The sequence below is a fragment of the Nuphar pumila genome, chromosome 16 (genome assembly GCF_984573655.1).
Source record: "Nuphar pumila chromosome 16, dmNupPumi1.hap1.1, whole genome shotgun sequence".
NCBI lineage: Eukaryota > Viridiplantae > Streptophyta > Magnoliopsida > Nymphaeales > Nymphaeaceae > Nuphar > Nuphar pumila.
Window position 1 is genome coordinate 27,378,024 of NC_143264.1, and position 13,906 is coordinate 27,391,929.

General features: G+C 38.0%; 1 protein-coding gene across 1 annotated transcript; it reads left to right on the top strand.

The window, feature by feature from the left end:
• Positions 1 to 331: 331 nt before the first annotated feature.
• LOC149813130 (uncharacterized) lies at positions 332 to 10,433 on the top strand. Its single transcript, XM_089991825.1, has 10 exons — positions 332 to 521; positions 2,543 to 2,928; positions 5,031 to 5,114; positions 5,197 to 5,688; positions 6,376 to 6,511; positions 6,718 to 6,880; positions 7,043 to 7,171; positions 7,921 to 8,115; positions 9,225 to 9,347; positions 9,940 to 10,433. Exons 2-10 carry the CDS (start codon positions 2,658 to 2,660, stop codon positions 10,072 to 10,074), a joined length of 1,728 nt encoding a protein of 575 aa, XP_089847951.1. The 5' UTR covers positions 332 to 521; positions 2,543 to 2,657; the 3' UTR covers positions 10,075 to 10,433.
• The last annotated feature ends 3,473 nt before the right edge of the window (positions 10,434 to 13,906 follow it).

Here is a 13,906-nt window from a genome sequence, read left to right on the forward strand (position 1 = left end):
CCTCCTTTTCCTATTCTCGGCTGCAGCGAGGGTCGCCGAATTCCCTCCTGCATCCCCCACCCGTTGGTCCCCATCCCCACCTCCTCTCTTTCTTTCTCTGTTCTCCATCGCTGTGCCTTTCCCTGAATCATTCAATCGATCCCACCACCCTCTCCTCAGGTTTCTCTCTCTTCCTCCACTCTCTTACAATTGCATTTTGAAGGATACTTTAAAAAAAAGGAAAAATTGGCTTTTTTTATAATGCACTTGATTGATTGTTTTTAAGTTTCAGTTATATATATATAACAAGCAAAATGAAGTTGATGTTGGTATTGGATGGCGTTGATGTATAGCTCTTCTCAATGAAGTTTTGTGAAGATCGAGTGCGAGATCGTGTGTGAATTTTGATGAAATTCTGAAACAAAAGAAGTAAAATGAAGTTATGAATGTTTCTGCTCATCTAGCGTTTTTTCGAGGTCGTTCTCCGTTTCCTTTTGCGGATGATGCGATAGGAGACGTTCCAGGTGGAAAGAGACGTTGAGGTAAATCGTAATTCTCTTCACCATGAAAACTCTCTGTTCTCCTCCCTCTGTTATTCCGGCATTTCAACTTTTTTTTGTTTTGTTCCGGTGTCGCTATGATGTTATTTTTAGCAAACATATATTATGTGTTGGATTTGTGTTGCATAACTTTGGAGATCATTACCATTTGTAGATGAATGGTGTATCTTGTCATGGTTTGCTGTTTTGTGGCATCTTAATGATCTGTTGCAATGTGGAACGGAGGTTTTTTTGCATGCTTTATGCGTTTAAGACGTTAGTTTTGAGTCGTAATGGCATGATCAGCAAGATGGTAGCCGTGAATTTGAATTTGGACTATCTGAAAAAACAAAGTCCCACCCATGGAAAACGCCTGCAAGGATAGTCTGTGGCAGGATCTGAAAATTGGCAGATGTAATTTCGACCATCTAAACAGAGTTACCGGAAACTCCACTTACATGTGGGGAACTCGTTTCCAAAACTTGTGGGAAACTTCTAAAGATGCATGGGAAACCTACTTACTTTATATGGAAAACTTCTTTCCTTTATTTGGGAAATATGTTTTCGCACATTTTTTGCAAGTTTTCTTAAATAGTGTTATTCAAAATTTTGATTACTTATTTTAGTTGTAATCAATGTAATCATATATTATATAAATTTTTTTTATTAATTCTTACTATTTATCATAATATTTGTAAAAAAATAAAGTTCATAAATTATAATATTCTTCATCAATATTGTCGACATTTGCACTATATATATATATATATATATATATATATATATATATATAATCACTAGAATATGAGAACTGGAAATATGAGAACTAATGTGTGAACTGCTATTTTCATGGATTTTTTGTTCTTTTCTCTTGAACCTAACCATAACCATATGGACTACATGCTTGGTTTTATAAGAACCCACTCTTGAATCATCCGATTTTGATGCATAAGTGTGATTTTTGTAAGGTTTTAAAATCAATGGCTCGTAATCTTCATAAATATTCAAGCATTCAAAAGTCACATTTTTTCATCGAAGATACATGATCCAATGGTTGATTCCTAGCAAATTCACCATGCCAAGCACATCCACATGGTTGGATTTGCAAAAAAAGTGTTGGAAATGCCCATACTTCTAGTTCTCATATTCTAGTTCTCATATTTCAGTTCTCATATTCTAGTTACTATATATATATATATATATATATATATATATATATATATATATATATATATATATATATATATATATATATATATATATATATATATATCATGTTTCCCGTTTCACATGAACTTTAGAAAGTCTCATTCTGTTTCCCAACACGTTTTTTGTTTCCGTTTCCCTTCATGGACATGAACTTTAGAAAGTCTCGTTCTGTTTCCCAACACGTTTCTTGTTTCCATTTCCCTTCATGGCAACCTTGATCTAAAGCAAATGACCAGTGGATAAACTTAATGACTTTGACAACCATCAAACAGTCAACCCGATGTTTCTTAATTACATCTATGTTTAATTCTGCATCGAGTAAATGCATTAGTTTGCTCGGATACTGGAACATATGTCCATTGTTCCTTGTGACAAATGATAAGTTGGAGCCTTTCTTCGTTCTGTACTTGACTGATAAAATTAGAATGTTCCTTATAAGGAGGGTTGCTCATAGTCAAGAGGTGGAGACTGGCTGGTGTTGATTCGTGTAACTTCTTCACCTTCATGATCAATGTTGCTCGTGGGGTAGTGAAGAACATCGAACCCACGACTGCACACACAATAATGATAGCATTGCAACTGAAAGTTTGATTACTTTTTCATATGGAAGCATCTGAATTCACATATATTAATGAGATTATCATTGTGACGATGTTTTGAGATTGGACTATTTTCAATTAGTGAATCTGGTACAGGGATGCTCCTGAGCTTTTGTTGACTTTGATGAAATCATCTCACCAGAATTTTAGACTAGTGATCTTATTTAGCTCATGCTTATATCAGTCACTTATATTGCGTGGCTGCATGTATGACAGGTTGTGACTTTTCAAGAGCATACAGAGATAACAGTTCTTGTGTCTAATCAAGAAAGTTCCATACTGTATGAGCACTCTATTTATTAACAGAGGTCTGTAAAACCATACTTGCATAATGGGTGGCTGTGTATCATCAGCCAATAGGAATCCCAGAACCCGGAAGTACTTCATCCGGCCCAGAAACTTCCGTCGAAAAGTTTGTGCTGCAGCCCCTGATGCTCCCAAACCACGTGTCAGTGATGCTATGAATCCTCTAGCAGAATTTGCTATCAGTGAATTTGTACAAATGGACTTTGAGAAAGCTGCTCATGGTAAAACAGAGGTTTCGAACTTGACACTCCACCTCACTCAGCTACAGTGGCATGGTGGCCAGCTTGATGCTAATGGTAATTTCGAATGTCAGTCATCCTTGTTGATTTTCTTTTTCTTAGCTGTATTGAGGTGCAAACTTCACTTCTACATTATATTTCACATCATCTCCACTAGTTCTATAATTGTTTTAGTTCTTGAAAATTCTTAATGAATTACAAGGTTTTCTTTTTCCATCCAAGGGATGTTACACATTATAGAAGTCACTCGTGATACTACACTTAAGACACGATATCCCTAAAGTGATGTCACTGATATGGTTCCAGACTAGCAGATGATTTTGTTTCTACATGTGGAATGTTGGACTTTTTTGAAGATCTTGCTGCATCCCGATTGCTTCAACATTGACACTTTTTGTTTGTGTTCAGTAGTTCGCGGCATGGTTGTGTCCAACAAGTACCAATAAGTTTTAGCCTCCCTATAGAAAGTTACTACTTTTCTACCCTGTTTTTTTTTCTGGAATGATGAAAGAATGTACTCATACCTCTACCTGCTATGTGTAAGCAGTGGCTTCTAAATCATTCTTAGTCTCCTTGAGAAACTTCTTTTGAACAATCTTGAGCTACAAATGTGTAAATTCATAGTGCAGTTTTTTTTAATTAGTTTGGCTATAGCACTATTTTCTGGTTCTTTATTTGCTATTTGTGGCTACATCAACATTTTGAATGTCAATTTTGTTCCATGGGGAATGTGATCTCATGAAAGAGGAAAGAAGGGATAAATCTAGGAAGTCTTGGATGTATGTGGATAGAGCATGTAAATGTTCATACAAACTGCTAATAATTGATACTAGGAAAAGGAAAGAATATTTAGAAGTCCAAAGGCCTGCTTGTATGGCTGAGGACAGGATGAATTGTTCTAACAGCCTGTGGGAAGAAAATAACAGATTTTATTGAAATGAAGAGAATTAAAAAAAAGATGGGTGGGATTCTGATGTGATGTTTGTGAAAATGTCTATGATAAGACAATATGCATACAAGCATAAATACTTTATAAAAGAAGTGCACGAAGACACTCTCACAACACTTAACAAAATACGCAAAAAGCGTAAAAATAGCAAACATGCGATAGTGCATGTATTTCATAAAAAAGAGCAAATGCTTGAGACTCTCAAGCTCAGGAAAAACAAGGGGGAACACCCCTATTTATACAAGAGTAAGGAGGTGCAAAGGGGGGGCTCCCAAAGGAGTCGTTGGGGAGCCCCCAACGGTCACATTTGTGACCGTTGCCCCCCCCCCCCCCCCCCCCCAACGACTCTATTGAGGGACCCCCAATGCACCTTTTATGAAAAGAAAGAAAAAAAGAATTACAAAAAATAAAGATGAAAATTACAACATATTCCAAATGGAATATGCGCAAGATAGGAAATTACAATAATACCCTTTTCGGGTAAGAAAAGAAAAGAAAAGAAAAGAAAAGAAAACATGTATATAAATATATATATTTATATATATAGAGATACATATACATATAATATATCATATGTATATGTATCTCTATGTATATAAGTATATATATTTATACTTACAAAAAAGGATTTTGGAGATACATTTTAACAATGTTCATGTTACATATTTTCTTTTCAAGTCTTTATGAACCTTAATGCATGATGGAGAGAATTTTAGAATATTAGTTCCCGGCATTTGCAAGAGGCAAATCTTTTTGGACAGCTTGTTAAAGCAGAATGAGAATTATTCAGATGAGAAATAATGGCCTAGCATCTATTAGAAAAGATTGCTGCCAGAAGCTGCTTCTTTCAGCTAACATCTAATGACCTCACCTTGTACTTAAATAGTAAGGGTCACATTAAGGTACCATATGGCTACTGAACTTGTTTTTGGTGCTGTCTATGGTCTAACTACTTTGATCTTTGGTTATCATTTTTATTTGTGTATGGATGATTTCTGAATGTATGTGCACTTCAAGAAAAGGTTACAGATATCTAGTATGACATGCATTTCTTATTTTCCTGCAATCATGTTTTATGCAAAAAAAAAATTCAGAGGTAGATTGTCTTGATATCTATGAATATTTTTCATGCATTGCTAATCTCAGTTCAACTTTATCCTATCAATAAAAAGAAAGAAGACTTAACCTTTTGAACAACATGTGTTTATAGTGGTGTGCCAAGAGGAATCATGGTTTGATACCGTTAGCATTTTGGAGTCTGATTGTGATGATGACTACAGCAGTGTTCATGGAGGTTTGCAAAGTAAAACCTATGAATTTCATTTATAATAAGAAACCTAATAAGCTACGTTTCTGATGTTCACATTTTATTGCAGACTGTTTTCCTATCATGAGTGGCGGCTTAGGTGCTCAAATGGTGCAGTATGATGGTGCATCTTGCCTAGTAGATGCCATCTGCAAGCTTGAGGATTTATCAGATGGAACTCCAATATCTTTGACAGTTGAACGCTATCTTAAAATGGATGGAGGGAAAATAGAGTTCTTAAACAAAGATGAATCCAAAGAATCTGATGGATTTGCAGTTCTTAATGCACAGGGGTATGAGTTTGCACCTTTAGGTAAAATGGATGAGGCCAAGCCTAGATCCTCAGGAATTGAAGGTGCACTCAACACAGAAGAGAAAATTTTTGATCAGCCATTGAAACTGAAGCCAATAACTTGCTTACCAAGATTAGTCCCAACAGTCAGCTTTAATGACAAAACTCAACGACTAAGTCCTGGCCCGCCATCTCAGAGGAAAAAATCTGCAGTTATTAGATTGTCTTTCAAACGGCAGTCTTATGATGGAGATGAGAGAACACAAATATGTAAGTCATTATGGTCTCATAATATTGACATGCTTTTTGCAGGTGATTTGTTTTATTTAATATTTCTAAACTAAAGTTTTCTTGTTTGTGTTTCTGTGAAAAGAAGAAGAAGCTATTTGTAAAGTATTTAAGCTTACCTCTATCACCCACCTTATAGCTCTGATTGCCAATAACAATTGTTTTAATACTTTCTTAAGGGGATATACTACATTTGCATCTTTGGTTTGTTCATTCTTTACTATATTGTGACTAACAATCAGATTTATTCAATATAAAGTATTTTCCACTTGAAAAATTTTCAGAGTTCCATAGTGAAGTCTAAAGTTGGTTTTTTTTTGCCTTTCAAGAGTATATTTACGAAGCATAACAGTGGATGAAATTTTGGACTTTGCAAATAAGTTTTCCAGGAGCCCAAAATCAACCAAGACATGTATGAAAATAGATGTGAGAATTCTTTTTCTGATTTGGCATATAAATGACATTATTCACCTTCTATGTGCAAATAAGATTCTAGAGCATTTTTTCCTTTTTTCTTTTAATGAATTCTTTCTTTATTGGCGATGTTTCATACAAGGTTTCACATTAAAAACTTTATTTTCTTCACCATGAACTTAGTCAATGGATTTTTGTGGTCAGCATAATTATATGGTGGTTTTATCCAATTTGATAACCATGTATGTTTGCCAGTCGCCTCAAAGAGGTTCCTGTACCGGCCTAGAGCAGGACTTCAGATTCCATGTTCACTGGGAGAGAAGCCAATGCAGGGTTGCTGGACTTATCTTGAACCATCTGTCTTTAAGCTCCGGAGTGAGAATTATTTCAGGTTTGCAGTTATTCTGCACATCACTGGCATGAACTTTTGTGATTATCATGTAGGGTTCAGAATCCAGATACTGCAAACTAAGAGTGGTGTCCTACCACCCCTTGGTTTCTTGGAAATATAGAAAGTCTTTACGGGACACATTTTATGTAGACTGTTCTGAGTATGGAACTAACATTGTCTAAGGAGTCTATATTTCTACTGTGCAGGGATAAGAAAAAGATTAATGCTCCAAACTATGCGCCATATACCCCAATTGGAGTGGATATGTTTGTTTCTTCACGTAAGATAAATCACATTGCTCAGTATCTTGAGCTTCCTTCTGTGAAACCTCATGAGCAAATGCCTTCTCTCCTCATTGTTAACATTCAGGTGCCTTTTTCTCCAAAATTGACTCCATAAGAAATTTGTTGCATATCCTTGATCTTAGCATGGATTTAAATGACAATGCCAGGAAGGCATATTCTTTAAATTCAGGAAGCTATTCTGAAAGCTTTGGTGATATATATCTTATTTTTACATTTCCTGTGACAGCTTCCCACATATCCAGCCGCAATGTTTCTTGGTGATAGTGATGGTGAAGGGATGAGCCTTGTGTTATATTTTAAAATTTCTGACAGCTTTGATAAAGACATTTCACCTCATTTTCAGGAAAGCATTAGGGTATACTTCTATTCTTATCCTCTAATCTGTGCTGTTCTTAGCATATATTTGTGTGAAAGCATGTGTAGGACCCTTACATTAATTATGAAATTATTGACTATGTCTGAACTATACGCTTATTTATTATTCAAACATGTAAGCTGTTAATGCAATGGCACTGGTAATGTGCTAGATAATTTGTCTTTACTGGAACATTGTGAATGTGAACTGAGTCTTTTTTGACATTCTTCACTTTCTGTAGTATTAAGGTTATTTTTTCTCAAATGCCTTCGAAATTTGACAATGACACCTGACAGATTTTCCATGGAGGTTTATGTATATATATATATATATATAGAGAGAGAGAGAGAGATTCCGGTGTATGCCAGACAACAGCCATCAGTTTGTGGAACTTATTTTAATTGTTCTATTCTTTTATCTACTGACGCCCAATCCATACTACATTACATAGTGTATCCTTTTGTATGTTCAGAAAGATACAGCTCACAAAGTTCATTACTAATTTTTTAAAGTGTTTATGAATTCCTATATGCATTGCCTTCCAGTGTACCTGTGCAGAAGAAATTACATCACTTGCCATAATCATTTTGTCACCAACCTAGTCCTACACATTGTTTACTTCATTGTATTTGACAGGATATGGCTTCATGTATGAGGATGCATGTCAAATGTTTACTTTGCTGCTGGAAAAATTGTTGGTTATCTGATAGTTTTTTGTGTTTATTTTTCTCTTCATATACCCCATGCAGAAATTGATGGATGATGAAAGTGAAAAGATTAAAGGCTTTGCAGTAGACTCTCAGATTTCTTTTAGGGATCGGCTAAAGATCATGGCACGGGTGGTAAATCCAGATGATCTTCGCTTGAATTCTGCTGAGAGAAAGCTTGTGCATGCTTACAATGAAAAACCAGTGCTTTCACGCCCACAACACAATTTCTATAAGGTAAAGCAGCAATTCTCTGATTTTTTTCTTTTCCCTGTATCTTGTGCAAGCTAGATTAGGTTCTATTCAAATTTTACAGTGACTAAATATTTTCTTTGTTTGATTGAGTGTATGATGTTGATTGGTTAAGTTTATACTGTAACGGGTGCTGTTGAGTGTTGATATATTACCTAATGTACAATTATCTGTGAGATACTGAACAAAGAAATTTGACTTTGCTCCTTTCCGACATTCAACTGTTGCGGAGTTGGAGGCATCATCAAGGCGTCTCTTCTAGTTGTTAGTAGGGCAATTTTTCTGAAATTTGTATTTGACAAATGCAATATAGTATGGCTGCATCAATTCTGCATTGTGTTAGTCATATATGAAGTAGATTCAAAATTTATGGGAGTAATTGATTGATGAGAGGATTCCATCTTCCACGATGAGGGAATAATAGGAGTGCTGTTTTTAACTGTCCTTGAGTTTCACTGACCTAGGAACATCAGAATCTTGTTCTTCCACTTTTCATGGATCCTGAGTTGACTTGGTTGGTAACTTGGTAATGTGGAGTCTAAAAAAATTGCAAACAGTGATAGAAAGATTCTGTTCTGGTCACAAATGGGTGGAGACCACCAACTAGTGGCAATTAATTGGTGTAATACATATCAGTTCAGATAACTACTAGCTCAAGCAACATAAGGTTCACAAAATCATAAATTCTATACCTTTCCACTTGAAAACATAAGAAAGCCATGTCAAGAAGCCAGATAGATGACTATTGGTGTTATTATTCATAGACTATAGAATACTTTTTGTTTGTCTATTGGTGTTATAGAATACTTTTTGTCTATCTTTATTTTAATATGTTGCAGTTCCTTGGAATGAATCACTTGACCCATGATCAGGATCTTAATATGTTATCATGAGCATGAAAAAAAGAGCTTTAGTGTGTCCCCCAAACCTAACTTCTAGGGAAAATACTTGTTTACAGTTACTTGACAGTACAGAAGTTGGGGCTTCAATTATCCTGTTGGCAACTTGCACCATAGTTGAGATTCTGATCAGATACTTTTAACATCACAAGAAAATGATGTCCTCATTGTGGCCTTTTCCTTGATCTCAAACAGGGCTGGAACTACTTTGAGATAGATCTGGACATACATCGTTTCAGTTACATATCAAGAAAGGGATTGGAAGCTTTTCGTGAGCGCTTGAAAGATGGCATAATTGATCTGGGCTTGACCATCCAGGTAACTATGTGACTAGTCAATGTTGTTCATCATAATCTTTTCCCACCTTGGTATTTGAAGATTGTGTCTTGCTGTCTTTGTTTAGATTCATGTTCTGTAGACTTCTCCGCTACCTATTTGTTCATTGTGAAACTACCCAAGAATTGTGACAGAGAATGTCACAAGTCGAGCATGGGGCAACCCAGTCTGGTTGTTTGATCTTGGTGATTCGAGTTGACTGAATTTTCCAGCCACCTTAAACATTTAGAAACCAGTGCATCCATATCTATTAGCTAAACTTGGATTTCTGGGGTCAACTCAGCACGAATACACCTGCCAGACAGTCAGCCTTGTGTCAGATTTTGACACAAATTTTGATGTCTTTATGATGTTTCACTAGGATTACAATATTAGAATGGCATGTTAGGACTCAACTGCTCAACATGGAACCCAGGGGACTGTCTAACTTGGCTAAGGCAGAGTTTAGGATATGCATTGTCAGGCTAGCTGGCTGCTGACCCAATCCAAGTTCTGTTTTGATTATGCCGGAAACCTTAAGTTTGCATTGAACAAGGTAGATGGGACCATGATTTGACAAGTAACTATTTTGCAGGCACAGAAGCCAGAGGAACTCCCGGAGCAAGTCCTCTGCTGTGTGAGGCTCAACGAAGTCGACTTTGTCAATCATGGTCAGATTCCAACGCTTATGACTATCGATGATGGTGAATTTGCAAAGGATGACTTCTGAGCATGGCCATTTGTAATGGCTGCTAAACAAGTGCCTGGTGGGAATAACGGCGCCCCATCAGTTCTAATTATGTGAAAGTTTGTGAACCCTTTTTCTAAAGCCACCTTGGTTCACAAAAGCCTCACTCGCCTTCATGATACAAGTCTCACGTGCTCCCCTCCCCTGGTTTCCATTCTTTTCTGTTCTTTGCTGCACGAGCAGATCCAATACTACTTGACTTTGTGCATGCACTATGTGTAATCCCATTCTTCTAATACCCTCCAAAAACTGCCCAACATCCTTCTGTTGTATTCTTTTCTTAATTTCCCTTCTATTTCCCAATCTTTTAAGATGACATGTAAATATTTAAAAAAAAAGAAGCCTATCGCTGCCCAATCGCTACATAAGGTTCGTTCATTTTTTTTTTTTTGATAATCCAAGGGAAAACCCTCCCATCACCGACCACACATTGGCTGGTCTCCGGTTGTAAAACCCTTGAGGTTCCCCCTGCCCACCGGGGAGTACAGCCAGCTTCGACCTTTCAGCAGAGACGCCACCAGTGGGTTTCGAACTTGTGACTTCCCCAAGAGAGGCATCGGAGTTTTTTTTTTTTCTTTTGTTATTGGTCATGGCAGGAAGGCTTAGGGCTGTCAACGGGTCCAGTTTGTATCAGGTACCTGAGCCAAACCCAAATAATATTTGGGTAGACCCAAGCAAAATGCAGGCAGGGTGTTTGGGTCATGATTTTTTATGGGTACCTGACTCGACCCAAGTATATATATATAAAGTATGCAGGTCCAGGTTTGGGATTCTATTTTCATGACTGTCCACAAAACTCGAAACCTGGTTATTAGTTGTATGGGTGGGTCTGGGTCAACCTTAACCTGACCCTGACCAACTCTTTGACAGCCCTAGGTAGGCCTCATTTGGTTTAATGAGTCGGTGGAAACTGGGAACCCCTTTCCGTATTAAAGGGAACACATGCTTCGAAAAATCAGTGTGACCACCTTTCATACGAAAGTCTTCCCTACCTCTCCCGGTGTGAAGACTTTTCATACCAAACATTGAGCCCCAGAGGCAAACTCAAGGCCTTATGCGTTGCTGCATAGATAGCGTGTGGGACACACATCTTCCTATAGGATCATTTGTTTCAGGTAGGGGGGAAAGAAAGGCATTTTCATGCCAAGGAAAATGGCTTCCTTTTTTCATGAAACGAATGGGTCTCTAGTGATAATGCTTTTCATAGGATTTGCAACATGATTCGTTTCACAGGGGTGGAAGTTTCCCCCTCCATCCCTCTTGGAGAAAAAATTCTAGGCTACTTTCTTAAGTAATTAAATTTTCGGGGGCTTGCAAACGTGCTCTAGGTTGCTATTGTGTGTCGCAGAAAAAAAAAACCTTTCCCTGGTGAAAGGAATCTTTTTATGTGGGCCTGCACATACAGGGAATAACTTCTGCGAGAAAAGCACCCTGCCCACCAACGGGGGTTCCAGTAGTCTGGTAGGAGCAGTGAGTGCATGTCACCTTATGTTGCCACGTTGCAAGTTCAATTCCCAATGGTATGGTTGTATCGATGTTATCAGTATCGGTGTGTATCGGCCAATACGCATCGAATCTGCAGAATTTCGATAGGCTGTAGGCCTGAATCGGCTATTTTTTAATAAATGTAAAAATACAAAAAAATATTTTTTAATATTATTTTAAAATTGTTTTAATGGTTTTAACATGTGTCACGTTATGATTGACACATAATAATTTTTTGTTATTTTTGGGCTTGAGCTGAGTATCAGTATCGGGCGATGCAGCTAAATTGGTAGCCCAACGATTCAGGGCCAATACCTATACTGGCAACATTGGGTTTTATAACTGGTGGGGGTCTGCCTGGCCCCAGCTTGCCTATAAAAAGAAAAAAAAAAACACCCTGCCCCCACCTGCAGGTTTTCATGCTTTAACCCTGTTTACAGCATAAACAAAGTCCCAAAGGGTGTGGTCGGACTGAGTTTCTGCTGTAACAATCCATTTTGTTTTGTGCTTTGAGAGAGTTACCGTGACACACAAACGCCTCCTAAGTCTTTTTTTTTTTTTTTTGAAAGAAAATATTTACCTAAGTCTGCTGAGAAGAAGATTTTGATTAATATGTATATTACATAAACAGTATATAGAGATGGGTCCCACTGCTTCTTTTTTTATGACAAGGAACCCTATCTGAGAACCGAGTCACTTAATGGACCTGCCTATTATTTTTCATTTCTACGTAATACGAATTATTAATGCATGTTGGTGTAGGGTTGAAGGTTATACCTTTGCAATTCAAACTTCGCTGGATCTTAACCTTCATTCTTTATACCTTATTAGTCTGTAAATCAGGCTCTTAGATTTGGTTGCGTTGAAAAAGCTCATGTTAACTTCTACTTTTTTTTAGATAACCAGAGAAAAATCACCTAACTCACTGTCTTTGCCAATGTAAAACCTCAAGTTCCCTTTGGCCAGAAAGTACAGTCCGCTTCGGCCTCACAGCAAACAACACACATTCATGAGTTTCGAATTCGCGACACCCATCAATTTGGTGATGTTTACAACCTACAAGCCCCTGCCAATAAACTGAGCCCCTGAAGGCCTCATTTTATCTATTCTTGTTGTACATTTGTTATGACATTCCAAAACGTTGCAGGCCGGCCTTTAATTTGCCATTTCCTACTCTATCTGGTACTCACATGGGCAAGACCAAAAGAGCCATGGGATGGTTCCTCCACAGGCTGGGCGTAAAGATCTTGACTGACTCAACCTATGAGGTTGGTTCAATGGACACCATTAATGGATAAATAGGCAGCCAAACCTTGCTATGTTAGTAGGTTCGGATGATCAGATCCAATCTACATGATTGTCATGTTCACTGAAAGTCATGATCATTTAAGCCAATAAATAGGCTTAATTTGTACATATGGGGCAACTCTAGTTCTCAAAATATGCGAAGCAGGTTATATGTCCCCCCCCCCCCCCCGGAAGACGGTCGTTAGCTACATCGCGTGTTCAGGGGTCCCAATGAGCACCACGTATGTAAGCACGTGTGGCTCGTATCCTCATGTTTGTCAGCATTGGTTAGCGTTGAAGTCCAGTGCGGTTGCAAAGGCTTAAGTACCCTTTCCTCCATTGGTGCCATAAAAACAACGATTCTAGAAAAGGAGCGGTTGCAAAGACTTAAGTACCACGAAGATGGTTATTTAAGACTCAGTCTCTGCACTGCAGGATTATCCGAGAAAGGAATCCCCCTTGAAGAAGGCCATGAACATCAACCATCTCACTCTCTCCCTTCTCTTTCTGCCTCTGTGCACATCCAGCAAACGATCCTACACTGCTCCATCAAGCACCGACTGACCTGCACACTACCTCTGTGCACATCCAACAGACGATCCTATACTGTAGCATGGTTCAACTCGATGAGTTGTGGAGCCTAATTCAGAGTTTTTGCCGTTACAGAAGAGGGGTTCGGAGGCTCCCCCCGACGCGGGTCCCGCTGCACGGTCAGCGGGTGGGGGTCCAGGAGGGCCGCCCCTGGCGGGGGGGTCTGTGTGTGTGGGGGGGGCAGTGTCCCCTAGAACAAAATTTTTTTTTGGGGGCCTTGTATAAATTATTTCTTTTCTTTTTCTTTTGTAACTATCAAAAAAGAGCGATAAAGTGTTTTGTTTGATCGTGGCGCTCATATGTTTCCTTCAGTTGTTTCTTGCTCGAGGTTTTTGTAACACCCTTTCTCGTGAAATTTTGGTTTTTTTTTCGTGTCGCGATTTACGTAAATTGCTACTCGATTTAGCGATTTTTCATTTTTTTCGCTACGTAATTTTCGTAAATCGCTACT